Genomic DNA, 16,921 nt, shown 5'->3' on the forward strand with positions numbered 1-16,921 from the left:
ATGTAACGTAATGTAATCATTCTGCCTGTATCATCACAGCTCTAATGAAAGTTGTCATCATTTATGCTTCTCCCCTTTACATATCTAATGTTTTCTTGAGTAATATTACAAATTATGAAGAACATGCCTTTTGATAAAAATCAGTAAGTTTGTGCTTTATGCTTGACCACAGTTATACTGCTCCCTTCATGATTTGTAATTAAAAGACAGTACGGTAGATGCTATGTAGAAAAATAATTTCAATGTACATCCCAAAAGCCCATACACCAACCTGGGCATTTTATGGCCCCCAGACAACATCTGGCTTTTTTGGGGTGTGCCTATCAAGCCCGTGTGAGGTCAATCGGAAATTAGAAATCAAAGGTAAATAAGTATATGTTACACACATAATACAACTGTATTGCTTTTATTTTGAAGGTATTTTTTTCAATTTACGTATGTGCATCCATGTGTGTGTGTAGCCCTATTTGTTCCCCCCCAACACACACACAAAAGTCCCCATTTCTCATATATAATCCCCCCACTCCATCTCTAACTCTCCCTCCACTCCATCTCTAACCTACAAATACGGTAGATAGCAGATAGCTGTCAAGAGAAATATACCGTATTTTTCGGACCATAAGATGCACTTTTCCCCTCCCAAAAGTGGGTGGAAAAACGAGGTGCGTCTTATGGTCCGAAGGTAAGCGAAAACACTTGTCTCCCGTTCAGTCAGCGCAGTCCATCAGCTCCATTGGAGAGACGTGATTGAATGAAGACATGGAATTCTCCGCCCCGCCCCTGTGATTGGTCGGCAGGGGACGAAATACGGACGTGCCTGCCATGCCTTCTGACTGCCTTCCCCCTCCCTGCGCGCACATTTTCTTTCTTTTACCTCGCTGCTAAAGAAAGCTTTTGCTAAACTAAACCTCATAGGCAAAGCCGTGAGGGGTTGTCCCTGCAGGTTTCTCTGTGAAGTTTATTGGAAGTGATTTCCCATTTGCAAGATAATACTGCTAATTGTTTGAAATTGCTTCGGCATCTTAGAAAACCTATTCAGGGAAAAGAAACTACCGGTACCTACCTTTCTTTCTTTCTTTCTTTCTTTCTTTCTCTCTTTCTTCCTCCCTCCCTCCTTTCTTTCTTCCTTCCTTCTCTTCCTTCCTTCCTTCTCTCTTTCTTCCTTCCTTCTCCCTTCCTTCCTTACTTCCTTCCTTCTTTCTTTCTCTCTCTCTCTTCCTTGCTCCCTCCCTCCTCCCCCCTTTCTTTCTTCCTTCTTCCTTCCTTCCTTCTTTCTCTCTTTCTTTTTCTTTCTTTCTTTCTTTCTTTCTCTTTCTTTCTTTCTTTCCTTTCTTTTTCTTTCTTTCCTTTCTTTCTTCTTTCTTTCTCTTTCTTTCTTTCTTTCTTTCTTTCTTTCTTTCTTTCTTTCTTTCTTTCTTTCTCTCTATCTCTCTTTCTTCCTTCCTCCCTCCCTCCTTCCTTCCTTCCTTCTCTCTCTCTCTCCCCTTCTTCCTTCCTAGTATACCGGTACTATTTGGTTCAGAATATTTTTTTTCTTGTTTTCCTGCTCTAAAAACTGGGTGCGTCTTATGGTCAGGTGTGTCTTATGGTCCGAAAAATACGGTACATGCTATAGAGAAGCATAATTGTAAAACTGAAAATTGCATACTGTAGGAGGAAGAATGAAATAGTTACTTGAATAAGGAGTTTCATGCATGGTAATAAGGACAGACGACAGTAAAAGAACACCCAAACTGCATTTCATAACACTCAAGTTAGAAAGCAAATGAAGCACAACATAGCATAATAAAAGTAACTGTTGTGAAACGTTGAATTGCTGGCAAAGATAAATGAAATGAACCCTGAAGTGAAATGGGAAGTACTTGAATGGTGAGGAACAACAATACCCACCACCAAACAGGTCAATCACACCTGAAGAGTCCACTTTAGCCGGGGAAGCAGTGGGCAGGGACGATGGTGCTGCAAATGCATCCACTGGAGTAAGCATGATAATATTTAGTAAAAGCAAATTAGGAATGATGAGGCCATTTTCCTTGAATCCACAACACAATATATATATTGGAAAGACTTGGAAAAACTAAATTCCCTTTAGATTTTTCACAGAGTATTCACTATAAAAGCAGCATGTTTAAAAATTAGGTTGAAAAGAAAAACTGTTCTGGGCCAATTTTATTTATTTTGTACACACGCAGTAATATGTGTGTATGTGTGTATGTATGTATTTATTTATTTATTTGTTTGTTTTATATACCGCCCTTCTCCCAGAGGACTCAGGGCGGTGTACAGAGCAATAAAGTAAGAATACAATAAAGCAATAAAGTGAGAAAATTTTAAAACCCAAATCCATCAGGCCAGGCCGGCTTGTTGGAATAGATAAGTTTTTAGATCACGCCGGAAGGAGCGAAGGTCGGGGGCCATCCGGATTTCAGCTGGTAAGCGGTTCCAAAGGATTGGCGCACCCACCGAGAATGCTCTCCCCCTGGGGGTCACCAGCCGACATTCTCTGACCGGTGGCACCCTGAGGAGGCCCTCTCTGTGGGAGCGCACAGGACGGAGGGATGTTGACGCTGGCAGTAGGTGCTCCCGTAGGTAATCCGGACCCATGCCATGTAGGGCTTTGTATGTCATCACTAGCACCTTGAATTTCACCCGGAAGGCAACTGGAAGCCAGTGCAGCTCACGGAGCAGAGGTGTAATGTGGGAGTATCGGGAGACCCCCAAAAGCACTCGTGCAGCTGCACTCTGCACCAGCTGAAGCTTCCGAGTGGTTCTGAAGGGCAGCCCCATGTAAAGAGCGTTGCAGTAGTCAAGACGAGAGGTCACAAGTGCATGGGTGACTGTACGCAAGGCATCCAGGTCCAGATAGGGTCGCAGCTGGCGCACCAGACAAACCTGGGCGAAGGCCCCTCTAGTCACAGCTCCTATATGATCTTCTAAGGAGAGCTGTGAATCTAAGAGGACACCCAGATTGCGAGCCTTATCTACGGGGGGTAATAACTTGCCCCCGATATTAAGAGATGGAATAATCTGAATATCCTGACATGCCGGTATGTACAGCCATTCAGTCTTGTCCGGTTTGAGTTGAAGCCTGTTCTTCCCCATCCATTCCCGGACCGCTTCCAGGCAACGGGACATCACGTCGAGGGCATCACTGATGTGGTTCGGGGTCGAGATGAAAAGCTGGGTGTCGTCAGCATACTGATGATAACCCACTCCAAAACCACGGATGATCTCACCTAGCGGCTTCATATAGATGTTAAACAGGAGAGGTGAGAGGACCGACCCCTGAGGAACTCCATAAATGAGAGGCCTCGGGGTCGATCTCTGGCCACCCGCCAACACCCACTGTGAACGTTCCAGAAGGTAGGAGGAGAACCACTGAAGAACAGTGCCTCCCACTCCCAATCTCCTGAGACGCCGCAGTAAGATACCATGGTCGATGGTATCAAAAGCCGCAGAGAGGTCTAATAGGACCAGGACAGAGGAATGACCCCTGTCCCGAGCCCGCCAGAGATCATTCATCAGAGCGACCAATGCCGTCTCCGTGCTGTGTCCGGGCCTGAAACCCGATTGGTACGGGTCTAGATAATCAGCATCTTCAAGGAACAGAGGAAGCTGATGCGCCACTACGCTCTCAACAACCTTCACAAGAAAGCGAAGGTTGGAGACCGGGCGAAAGTTGTTTAAAACAGCTGGGTCCAGGGAAGGCTTTTTGAGGAGGGGTCTCACCACCGCTTCTTTCAAGGCTGCGGGGAAACTGCCCTCTTTCAATGAAGCAGTTACCACTGCATGGATCCAGCCTCGTGTCCCATCCCGAGCCGCATAAACCAGCCAGGAGGGGCACGGGTCCAATAAGGATGTAGTGGAGCTTAGCTTCCTCATGATCCTTTCTACCTCGTCCAGAGTCACAGGATCGAACTCTTCCCAGATAACATCAACAAGACTGTCCAAGTTCTCATCGTCAGACTCTGCCCAGTTGGAATCCAGACTGGTCCAGATCCGAGAGATTTTGTCCAGCAGATGTTGGCTAAATTCCTCAGCATGACCCTGCAAGGGATCCTCCTTCACCTCTAGATTCAGGAGGGAGCGGGTCACCTTAAACAGGGCGGTCGGGCGATTATCTGCGGACGCGATAAGGGTAGCAAAGTAATTAGACCTTGCCCTCCTTAGCGCCGCGAGATAATATTATATTATATATTTATGCCTTGGTTTTATATTATTGCATCTGCTCAAGAGCTGTTGTTTTCAGATTTCTCATTTCATCCATTCTATAGGAATTCCGGTTAATTCAAAATATGATACAATTTTACAGCCAGATATAGTTAACTTTCTAGAATTTAAACTATAGATTTCCTGGATTCTGGGTAGCATGAAAACGTCCTGATCATGGAAGCTTCCTGATCCTTCTTTTGATAAGCTGTGGAGGACAGTATTATGATCCTAGAAAAAGCCTAAAAATGCTTATTAATATAGCAGGTAACTGTCACTTAGAGCCACATCTAAACTGCTAGGTAAATCTGTCAAAAGGGAAGGTGCTATTAGACTACCGTGTTTCCCCAAAAGTAAGGCCTACCTGAAAATAAGCCCTAGCTTGATTTTTTGGGGTAGGCCTAATATAAACCCTACCCCAAAAATAAGCCCTACTCCAAAAATAAGCCCTAGTTTTGGAGTGAGGGACAAACCTAAAAATCAAGCTAGGGTGGGGGTGTGGAGCTGCACCCACTTACCTTGCAGCTAGGCTTTTCCTCGCCCACCCGCTTCTTCTGCGGTGTCTTCTGCAGCCAGCTCTGCATTTCTCAGTCACGGGCCTTTCTGGAAGGCCACTGCAGCCAAGAAATGAGCTATAGATTCAATTCATAGCTCGGTTCTGCAAGATCTCTGCAGCTGAGGACCGAACTATGGATTGAATCCATAGCTCGGTACTCGGCTGCATAGGCCTTCCTGAAAGGCCTGACTGCAAAATGCAGGCCGGAATGCAGCACCTTCGGCTGCAGAAGAAGTGGACTGGCTGGGCGGGGCTGTCAGTGCCAGAGGTGAATAAGACATCCCCTGAAAATAAGACCTGGTGCTTCTTTTGGAGGAAAAAAAAAGACCTGATCTTATTTCCGGAGAAACACGGGTAGGTAGCTCATAAAGCTTTCTTCCTGGATTATGATTATTAATAAGCTCTCCAGGTAGCTTTTGACTCTGTCCATCTTTCAGCAATGATTTGAACAGGATGTGGAGTGTAAACTGCATATAGAAGTCTGTAAACAAGATTAGCACTATAAATTAGCAGAAGCTGGCACACGTTACCTTCCTAAATAAAAATAATTATGTTTTCATTTTTAGTATCAAAATTTTATGTAGGATTGACAATCTCATGTTCTAGGTTAATGCCTTGCTTGTACAAGGCTTATACAATCTAAAATTTGGGGGAGGGAGCCGCCTCTTTTCAAATATAATGGCACAAATGTGCTCAAAGGCAGCAGCCCTCAACCTTTTGGGTGCCAGGGACCAGTCCATGCAGGGCAGTTTTTCCGTGGACTGGGGGGGGGAGAGTGGTTTTGCGCACCGCCTGGATCCTGCGTGTGTGCAGATGGGGGCTTCACTCGCTTGAGTGGCCCAGTTCCTGGTGGGCTGCGGACCGATGCGGGTCCACGGATCAGGGGTTGGGGATCCCTGCTCAAAGATCATCTAAAGTGACACAGGGAATATTCAGGAGATCAGCTCAGTTTTGACATTACTAACTTTTCAATAGTTTAAAACTGATCACGTTTCACAGGTGTTTTGGAAAAAAGTTGACAAGTCACACAAATACAAATAACTTAGGTCTAAAGAGAATGCACCTACCTGATAACAGATCACCAGTGAGAGAATTCTCAGGCCCAGGAGAAGCTCCAGTAGTTGGAGAAGAAAAAGTATCTTGCAGAAGCCAAAGAAAAATTACATGAAGATTAGAGATAGATATGTATATGATTGACAAAAAAATGCTCAGAAATCAAATAAAATAGATATTTAAAAACACAGACTTGGATTATTATAGGACAGAACCTTTTATATATATTTACCTGTCCCAAACAGGTCTATTGTAGGAGCTGCATCTGACTTAGGTGGTGGAGGAGCATCAGCAGGTGTGGAGTCAAACAAATCTAGATGACGAATATACTGTGTCTTACTAATTTATATCTCCATGTCATGAAACTTGTTTGTTTCTAAGAATAATTGCCATACAGACTAAATATGCAAAAAAGACTTTGTATATGCTGAAAATCTAATTCACCCCCAAAAAAATTCAGTGGAAAGAAAGAATTAAATAAGTTACCACCAAAGATATCTAGAGGAGGAGCAGAGGTGGTGGTAGTGGTGGTGGTAGTAGCAGATGTAGTAGCAGTAGTGACAGTAGCAGTAGCAGCAGCAGCAGTAGTAGCAGGGGCTGGAGGGGCCACAGCAGCAGCTGGAGTAGGACTGGTTGAGGAAGTAGCTGCACTAGTTGTAGGGGTAACTACAGGAACGCTGGTCTCAGTTGGCTTCATAGCAAAGAGGTCCAGCTCAGGAGCTGCATTGCCTTCTGATGGGGCAAAGGGGTCTTGTAAAAGGAAATGGCAGAATATACAAATATATAAAGGATTAGCTGGGAAGGACAGGAAAAGTCACACCCTGTGTGGATTAAATCACACACACACATATCACAATTTATACATACATGCGAAAAACAGAAATCAAAGGCACAGCTTGGTTAACCACTGTTGATTCTCTGACATTGGTACTAATAGGAGCCCAACTGCCCACATGCATTTTCCCTCTCCCTTGAACTAAGGTGCTTTGAAAAGTTCTGCTCATCATTGTAGAAATCTTCTACCAGCTATATGCAAGATTCAGCATTGTTAACATTTTTCAATGAAGAAAAAAAAAGCTTTGGTGAAATCATGTAGGAGTGCTTTCCTGACACAATTTTTGTTCGATTTAGAACTTTTGTCCAAATACCTTGGGGAAAATGTTTTTTTTAAACAAAACAAAAACAAAAACCATACTTAAGTGACAAACATACTGCCATGAAGTTTATTTTAAGTAGTATGACACACACACACACCAACCACGACAGGCGAGCTAATGAGATGGAACCCACCATTTCCTGAACATGCATCAAGAGCTGCTGCTACAGGGGTTGGGGTAGCTGGTGCTGTTGCCCCTTCAGGTGCTGTAGGGGCTTCACCAGGAGAAGCTGCAAAGGCATCTTGAGGGCAGGTTTAGAAACAGAAATTAAGAAGAAGAAAAAAAGAAGAAGAAAATATAGTAAAAGAACCAAGTTAAATAGCATAAAAAAAATCCCTTATACAAAATGCGGCTTCGTAGGGTGACAGTTGCATTTGTTTTGTGCAACTACCAAGAGTTTTCAAACTAAATTCAACCCATGTAATTATATTAGGCAGCGATGATTGCGATAATCTGCAAGTACACACAAGGTAAGCAGAAAAGCTAATGGCGAAAAATGCTCCTTGTATAAGGGTCTTGAACAGCATGCATATGTAACAGCACTGGTGATGTTACCTAGTTAGGGTAATGAAACGTCTGCAAGAAAACAAGCACCAAGGACCCCTCATTTCAACCCTGAGCTACAAATATTCTCCTTCATTGGTATGCATATGTAACCTCCAAGGGGGGAAAAACCCTACTAAATAAACATAAAAATCATTCAGTAACCATACATTTAACAGAGTAACTTTTCCTGTTCTGTTAAATTGTTTCATATATTCTCTAAGATTGGGGAAGTAAGGTAAAAAGTAAAAAGTAAAACATGGCACTTGGGTCTTGAACCCAGGCTGCCGGCTTTCCAGCCAACAAGCCCAGTGTCTTAACCACGGAGCCACTATGCCACCCTTGGAGGAAGTAAAGTAGACTAAAAAGTGTTATTTGCACTTCAATTACAACTCCTCTTAACTTGGATTACAGTAATTATACCCATAGCATTCTAATAATTCAGGTGACATTATTGGCCTTATTTATTTGCAGAAGCGATACACAAAGCAATTCACACCATTGCAAGGGACTCGTCAAGCTTGGGATGTGTGCAACAAGAACTTGTCTCCCTAAGACTACACTCCAATAATGGTAGGAAGTCAACCAATTGTCTATTTTTTCTTGCACACATCAAAGGCTATAACTTTGATGGCCTTTTTAGCAATTCACGAGCAAGTGGGATTAAGACTGTGGATCAAGGCCCAATCTCCTTTTCAAGAACACTGTAGGAAGGGGGAAATGGGAACCTTCTGCTTCTGGATTTAAATTTGCTTCATATAGTATAACTGAAAACAGCCAAAATCAGGACATGTTTTCTAATTCTTGCTTGTGTCAATGAATCGCAGTTCAAACTAATTCCCAATTAAGATACTGAGGCAGAGTATGATTGGTTCACCACTTAGCAAACAGGAATTTATGGCTTGTTAATGGCTAATTTTGGGTCAGAGTTGTTAAAAAGTACAGTATTACGCTGAAACTACTTTTCCAATGTTGTTAATACCACTGATTCTTTTGGTAGGACTACTTTCTTGCCACTAGTGTTTTCTTTTCATCTCCTCCAAGAGTATTTCTTGTCATCGGAGGAAAATTTTCAGAGTGGCCATAGCAGTTCAGATCAAGTAGCTTAAACCACAGAAGTAAAAATAGTGGCACTTGATTGCTGTTCCCTCAGGTATCTCACAGTTAAAACTTCAAGGCAATTTTAAGGATAAAGGTAAAGGTAAAGGTTCCCCCGCACATGTGTGCTAGTCGTTTCCAACTCTAGGGGCCAGTGCTCATCTCCGTTTCAAAGCCGAAGAGCCAGCGCTTGTCCGAGGACGTCTCCGTGGTCATGTGGCCGGCATGACTAGACGCCAAAGGCGCACGGAACGCTGTTACCTTCCCACCGTAGTGGTCCCTATTTTTCTACTTGCATTTTTACGTGCTTTCGAACTGCTAGGTTGGCAGAAGCTGGGACGAGTAACAGGCGCTCACTCTGTTACGTGGCACTCGGGATTCGACCCGCCAAACTGCCGACCTTCAGATCGACAAGCTCAGCGTCTTAACCCACTGAGCCACCACGTCCCTAATTTTAAGGATAAGCTTAGCTTTACTACTATACATCATGAGAACGTTCTCAATGACCAGTTCCAGTCACTTTAAAGAAGGATATTGATTCTAATCTTTTTCTCTGCCATCCTCAGAGATAAAAATTCACTAGCTTGTTTATGCAATGCTAAACTATCCTTTAGAGTTAATCAAAACAAGCCCTCCTTTATCAACTAGCAGAGAAAAATATAGACTGCAATTCACATGTGCTACAAGGTTGAGAAATAAAGCATTTGCACTTTCTACAACTAGAGACACCTAGAATTGTCCATTGGGTTGTGAGAAACAGAAAAAGGCTAGGTCTAGTTTTCTAAATTCAAATCTAGAAAATCTCTTGCCTCTAAATAACGTTACAGCTATGAAAAAGGTAGTACCCAATTACTTCACTCTCTATTAGTTGTGTACAGTATTACAAACTCTGCCAACTCCAGCAGCATTTAGACTGGGCAAAATGATTAGAAGAAATGGGGAAATACTGAAGTAGCCACAATGGTGGGGAGTTTGAAAAGGCAATTCAGAATTAAACCAGGACACTGTTGGTTTTGCTGCCATGCAATTTCCCACTAGAAAGATCAATTTCTCTAGAAACAGGAAGACTCACATGCTTATTAAGACACAGACAATTTAATGTTAAAAATATTCATCCTTGAAAATAAAAATCCTGCTGCCTTTTCTAAAAAGCTCATATAGACATGCATCTGATTTGCAACAGAACAAGTTAAAGCTGCCTTTAAGATCTATTAAAGAGCAAAGTAATAAGAAAAAAAGCAACAGGAAATGGAGTCTGCCAAATTCTCATTGTGCTGAACTTGTATTCTAATAAATGAAGCCTTTAAGCAATTTTGTTTTGCTTAACACGTTACAGAAAACTGTATGGCAGTTGTCCAATAACTGAGAACATTTCAATTTCAAGAACTCTAGTTAGCTAAAGTAAACAGGAAGCTTTACCCTAAATTCACACTGAAATGCTGAAAGCAGATACTGAAAATGGGGTAAAATTTCACAGTTGTTATATTGGAAGCATTTTGCTTACCTGAAGAATCACTAAATCAATTGTATGTTTGTTTTACAGTATGTACTTTTCCTTCTGAAAAACTTTTACCTCATAAAATTGTATTATTCTGTAGACTACAAGTTAGGGCAAGAGAAGGGCCAACCTCCTCTCCCCAGTCTGGCATAACATAGCTAATGGTGATAACTGCAGCAATACCAACAGATCTATTTCTCCCATTCAGAGAAAGAAACCTGTACAATATCTATAACTAGCTTCTCTGGTAAGCAGATATTTTTGCTTAATTACGCAAAGTTCAATTTGCTTTAGAGGGTTTAGACGATACAGTTGGGGTACTAATTGGCATTTCCAAGTCAGATTGAATATAGCTTCAGAACAAGGGACTGCCCATAAGTGTGTGTGTGTGTGTGGGATTAAATTTTTCTATATGTCTCAAACACAATTTTTCCCCTCCCATTGTTATTTACAAGGAAAGAGATTCACACTACTTAACACATTTATGATGGGTAAGTTAGCTCCATCATATTCCTATGAAGATTACTTCTCAGAATCATTTTTGCACAGGGCAATATGCACGTCGGGTCCCTTTTCAAGAATTTTTTATTAATTCAGTAGGTGAAGTGAAGAAAATTACCCAAATCGATTGGTGTTTTCTCCGTCCTCCCCATGTTTCAGTTGAGAAAGTGGTAGCAAAATAAATAAACTAACTAACCTCCAAAGAGATCCACCTCAGCAGTAGCAGTGGTAGTTGCAGAAGTAGTTGCTGACTCAGCAGTTGCAGCAGGAGGAGCTAGGGTGGGTTCTGGTGCAAATGGATCTGAAATCTGTGGTTCAGAGGTAACACTGGAAAATCCAGCCAAACTGTCTACATGCGTCCATACAGGAAGATCAAACAGGAAGAGTAAGCAGAAAAGGCCAAAGTAACACTAGATTGCACAGTAAAATAAATTAAACAGAGACAGGCCTAGTCTAATTGAATATTTAAACATTTCAGCTGGAAGAACTGCTTAGAAATCAAGCATTACTCACCCTCTCCCAGGAGGTCTGTAAAATGTCCATTAAAAGAAAGCATTGTAAAAAAAAATAAGGTTAAGAAAGTCAACATGCATGCTACTCAGAAGTCATTCTCTGCCAAAATGGGGCTATTTCAAATCAACGGGATGCTGCTCTAAGTCCAGATATGTCACTGGTATTGGCATGCAGTTTTACATGATGCTGTCTCTTTTCCTTTTCCAAAGCACCTAGAAACAAAGACTTAAGTGACTAAGGCTCCTCTCAACCCATCTCTGACACAGCCTTATCTAACTACAAACTATTGTTCAAAGGAAGAATTAACTTGATATACTTGGCAAATAGTTATTAGTTTTTTTAACACCAGAAAATGAACCTGAAACAGCTTGAAGAAATGGCACAACACTTCACAATCCAAGTCTTAACAAAATAAGCAGAGATAAGTGCTTTTAAATATTTGATTTTAGAAATCACAGAAGCAAGGCCATTTAAAAAAGTCTATAATTAAGCATCTCTGCTTGAATGCAAATTAACAATTCTAATAGTGGGTTTAGAATTTGGTTGTAATGAGCAATAATACCAAAGTCCTAAAATTGTTTTTATTACACAGGTTTCCTGCATTTTATAGAAGTGTGTCTTCCATCCATTGATGAATAGAAAAGGACTTTTCCCACCTTTGAAGCTGCAGAGCTGAGCAAAAATTGCCTGAATAGTTGTTCTATGGTTCTTATCCCTTCCAGATCAAGAGTGAAAAAATGGTAAGCTTGTTTGGCAATTTGGAAGGGAGATTCAAAATGCAATCAAGTCAATATAGTGAAGTAAAGGAGGCAGCTGCCTTCGGATTTACAGAACCCCCTCTAGAATCCCCCTTGTTGCCCACTTCTGCCCTGTGGCTTCCAACAACGGTTGTGACAATTTCCCTTTGGAAAATTCTCTCCTTGTTCCAGGAGTTGTCCAACTGAGGACAATTAAGACTGTGCCTAGGAAGAAGCCATCCAACAGTAGCAAGACCAGCCAGAACCTTAATTCTGACACAGGATTTGTAATGAGATGCCCAAACATGCCAAACTTGTCTTGAGTAGTGTGTATGGCCAATTTCCAGAGAAAGATACTGTTCGGTGGCTTGACAGGCAGCCCAAAACACTCCATACGATGCTAACTAAGCAAGCAGGGGAAAGAAGAAGATAAGACTCCAGTTCTTGGGTAGCCAATGTCAAGCTCTGGTCAGACCTGGCCATGTTTCTCAGCAATACACACTTCTCACTCACAACCAGAGTCTTGAGGGGAAGAGTTCTGTCTAGGCAGGTGACACAGCTCACCCCAATCATTGGCACCTGGAATCTGACTCTTTCACTTTGGAATTTTCCTGATCCTACAATGGGAAAGATAACGAGGGTTAGTCCTCTTGTCTTGCCCTCTAGAAGACTGAGAGCAACCTGCCCAGATATGGCTATGATGAGGAACACATTGTGTCTTTCTTATGCTAACTCAGCTGGATTGCACTCTAAGCCTGTCATTGACTCACCTACAAAGCATAGGACTTTCTTCCAGTCACTGAAGAACCACCCGAGTGATGTCCGTAGTGTATGAGATTCCCTGAAATTGCTATAGGATTCATTTGCTTTCCTCTTCATACCTTGCCCTCCGCTTTCACCGCCCGCACACTTTCACCTGTGGCCAATGCTGCTACTGCTGCTGCTTCTATACCCAGTCATACAGGTAGTCCTCGAGTTACGACCACAATTAAGCCCAAAATTTATGTTGCCAAGCAAAACATTTGTTAAGTGAATTCTGCTCCCTTTTACAATCTTTCTTGCCACAGTTGTTAAGTGAATCACCGCAGTTATTAAGTACTGTAACACAGTTGTTAAGCAGATCTGGCTTCCCCATTGACTATGCTTGTCAGAAGGTCGCAAAAGGGGATCATGTGACCCCAGGACACTGCAACCCAAATATGAATCAGTTGCCAAGCGTCTGAATTTTGATCATATGACCACGGGGAGGCTGCAATGGATATAAGTGTGAAAAATGGTTCATAAGTCACTTTTTTCCAGTGCTGTTGTAACTTTGAATGGTCACTGAATGAACTGTTGTAAGTGGAGGACTACCTGTATATGCAGTTGGGTCAAAAGGGGATGCTAAGGCCAGGGGCATATACACATGCTGCAGTGTAAAAGCAATGCTAGGGCCAGCGACTCACACAGAATAACATTGCATGCACTCTCTCTTGGAGATTTATGATGTCACATTCTGACTGCCTGGAAGAAAGCTACCGCTACGTCTTAAAAGTTTTTTTCTGAAACAAAGTAGATGGGTTTTGTGTGCATATTTGAAAAATAATGTCCTTCAATCCATCTGTTGTATACGTTTAGTCATGCCAACTGTGTAAGTTCATATTTTAATCATGGTCTTCTGACTGGCTCACGGTTAAATTCATGGTGCCTTTAAAAGATAAGTGAATTTTCATCTTTAGTGGCCCTACAAAAGTTCCATGTTGTAATCAACAGGACAAAAGAGCATAAACAAACTTGTACACATAGGCCCAAGCTCAGCAAACCAGCACAGGTTTTTCTTCCCAACAGGATTTGTTTGGCTGGATGATTTGATGACTCTGATGTGCACATTTTCCATTCGTGCTCTTATTTACTACAGATACAGTTCTCTAATACATTTTGCTGCAAAGACATATTTGATCTTGTTGGTTGGCTTGTTTGCTGCAGTTCTGCCTCTCAAGTACTTTAAGGAAAATATTTGTTGTTAAGTGAGGGTGAGCAGATGATTGCTTCTGTGCTGCTGCTTTCCCACATTCATTATCATGTTGATGGATTTTGTGAATTATGATCATGAAAATCTTTAGGCAGTAATTAGCTAATTCACCTAGTATCACTGATCATCAATAGCAATTTTGCTAAATTACAGTTTGTAAACATTAAATGTAGTGCTGTCCTTTAGAAACCGTGGAAAAAATACCACATCTTTCCCCCAGAAAGTAATTGTTCTGTAAAACTATCCCAGTCTGATCATCACTTGTTTCTAGTGAAGGTATTGCATCTTCTATATTTGCCAAAATAAAAATTTAGATGCTGCGTGAACACAATCCCTTCGTTCATTGTTGGAGCTGTGTTGATGTAGGTTTAGGATTAAAAATAAATTTCCCCTCATCCTTCCTGGAAAGACTCTTGAGACAATTCAGATATATGCGGATGTACTAAACAATTCTTGCTTTGATAGGGTGAACTGGGGAAGGAACAAGATAGTGCAAACAATACTTCATTAAGTCTCAGAAAGGAAAGATCTATCTGCGTTGTTCTCTAGGATAGGACATAGATGGGATTTTCTCTTTACATTAGATGCATAGAAGAAAGCATGCAGCTGACAATACATTCATCTTCTTCCCCTTTTTCTAGCACTGCCAAAGTACACATTAAATAAATGCAATGACATGAAGAAGACCTCTGGGACAGAACTAGCTTTACCACTATGAAGATTGAGGGAACCAATTCAAGTGGCAAAAGCTGGAGAGAGCGCATCCTAATTGTTTGCACATATATGTACATTACACGTGACCTTATAGCCCAAAGGAACAAGAAATAATCCTAGTTGAGTTGTCCAAGTCTCTTGGCCTTTTTTTCTTTTAGAGAATAAAGGCAGGTGTGCACCACACAACCTGGCCTGCCACTCTCAGGTATGGGGAAGGATACCATTAAAAAAATTTAACCCATAATACCTCGGTTAGTTTTTACAACAGTTTTGCTACAACAGATAAGGTTGCACCTCTGCACATTGTTAGAAAGAGTTCTAATGCCACTTACGAAGAAAAACATTATAACCTAAAATGCTATTTTTAAATGACCAAAATCTGTGTGTCCTGTTGGTTTTATAATAGGCTCAATATTTTCAATAGATGTTAAAAAAATGTACTGAATTCCAACAGTATCCACTGTAGTTCCAATTGCCTGCATTTTGAATGGCAGTTTAAAGCATTCAAATTTTAAATGTCAAATTCCTTCTGCAGAAGGAGATAATTAAATCCAACAGAGTTAGGAATATAGTGCTTTGATTATAGGCCAATAAAATGTAAAAGGAGAAACACATTTTAGAATTTCTTTAGATTCAAACACAGGCTGATTCATGAAACAAAGCTTTCAGGATATGTTCGTTTGAAACATACAATGGGATAATATCAGTACAAATAGACATTGTATTCAAAAATATTATTCTGAAGTTAAAATATGTTATAAAGATGAAACTTTAAAATTCAATATAATGGTATTTTCCCCCTCAAACTGGAGATTTCCAGAGGTGTTAGATGGCTGGCAAGTAGAAATGATGTACTCTGACACATCTAGAGGCCTGAATGACTGGGAAAGTCCAATTTTACAAAATTGCTGTAATCAGTTCAAATAGTCTTAGGCATAAGAAGCAGAATTAAGAAAGCATGGTCAGCATTCCAGCTTTATTCTGAAATTAAGTTTTGGGGAATTAAAATCATAAAGGTTTTACCTTCCCATGAAGTTGTTCCACCAGGGGGAGCTGCTGAAGCTGCTTGTGCAGGGCCAGATGTGAAGTCTGGTTGAAGATCTAGAAGATCACTGGAGAGCTTGGAAGCACTATTACAAGAGGAAAAAATACCAAAGAAGTATTTGGATAAAAGTCAGAAGTAATTTTGAAGTCCTGTGAATTTATTTGCAAGAATTAAACAAAATATAATGGCATATTCAAGAATATAATTAGAACTGTACAAATTGTTGTGATCTTGTATCAACTTTCCCCAACCTAGTGTTCTACAGAGAAGTTAGGCTTGAAAGGTCTGTGAAAAACGGTCATAAGTCACTTTTTTCAGTGTCACAGTAACTTTGAATGGTCACTAAATGAACTGTTTTAAGTTGAGGACTACCTGTACCAAATATTTTAAAAGTAAGTATCATATTCTCAACCAAACTAACCTTACTGGAGCCGTTGTTGAAGATGTTGCAAAAAGATCAATTGGTGGAGATGTATCAATACTTTTTGCTGGGGTAGAATTGGGAGATGTAACCGTTGTGGCTGGAGAAGACTGGAAAAGAAGAGCTGGTTAGGACATATATTTATATATTTATTTTATTTATTTAATAAAATTTATATGGCCACCCGCTCACTCTCAGTGACTCTGGGCAGCTTACAAAAAATAAAAAGTAACATAAATTAAATCTATTTAATTTCGGCTCAGTGGGTTAGGACGCTGAGCTTGTCGATCAGAAGGTCAGCAGTTTGGCGGGTCAAATCCCGAGTGCCGTGTAACAGAGTGAGCGCCTGTTACTCGTCCCAGCTTCTGCCAACCTAGCAGTTCGAAAGCGCGTAAAAATGCAAGTAGAAAAATAGGGACCACTACGGTGGGAAGGTAACAGCGTTCCATGTGCCTTTGGCGTCTAGTCATGCCGGCCACATGACCACGGAGACGTCCTCGGACAAGCGCTGGCTCTTCGGCTTTGAAACGGAGATGAGCACCGGCCCCTAAAGTCGGAAACGACTAGCACACATGTGCGGGGGAATCTTTACCTTTACTTTTACCTTTAAGTGGGAAGCTAAAGAAACATTAATCATGCTATCACCACAAAAGAAGTTTTTCTAAAATATTAATGTTTTCTGTTAATTATTGGAAGGAAAGCCTGCAAATATATGCAGATTTTAATGGTGAATAAAAACCTAAAATACCCCTATTTTTATAGGAAGTTTCCAAGCCTGAACAGGCCCTCTAAAAAATTCTTCAGTGATATCACAGCAGAGTAACATGAAGTTTGACTTAAATGAACACTATTTAATCATTATGTA

General features: G+C 41.2%; 1 protein-coding gene across 1 annotated transcript in view; it reads right to left on the bottom strand.

The window, feature by feature from the left end:
• The window catches only part of SNAP91 (synaptosome associated protein 91), a 96,540-nt gene that overhangs the window by 22,048 nt on the left and 57,571 nt on the right, over nucleotides 1-16,921 (bottom strand). Inside the window, exons 12-19 of the mRNA XM_081314623.1 lie at nucleotides 16,057-16,166; nucleotides 15,614-15,720; nucleotides 10,812-10,964; nucleotides 7,109-7,216; nucleotides 6,305-6,568; nucleotides 6,051-6,131; nucleotides 5,833-5,904; nucleotides 1,891-1,974 (exon numbers count right to left, since the gene is read on the bottom strand). Of these exons, the coding sequence (XP_081170749.1) occupies nucleotides 1,891-1,974; nucleotides 5,833-5,904; nucleotides 6,051-6,131; nucleotides 6,305-6,568; nucleotides 7,109-7,216; nucleotides 10,812-10,964; nucleotides 15,614-15,720; nucleotides 16,057-16,166 (979 nt within the window). The remainder of the gene's footprint in view (nucleotides 1-1,890; nucleotides 1,975-5,832; nucleotides 5,905-6,050; nucleotides 6,132-6,304; nucleotides 6,569-7,108; nucleotides 7,217-10,811; nucleotides 10,965-15,613; nucleotides 15,721-16,056; nucleotides 16,167-16,921) is intronic.

The sequence above is a fragment of the Vipera berus genome (genome assembly GCF_964194415.1).
Source record: "Vipera berus genome assembly, chromosome: 1".
Taxonomy (NCBI): Eukaryota; Metazoa; Chordata; class Lepidosauria; order Squamata; family Viperidae; genus Vipera; species Vipera berus.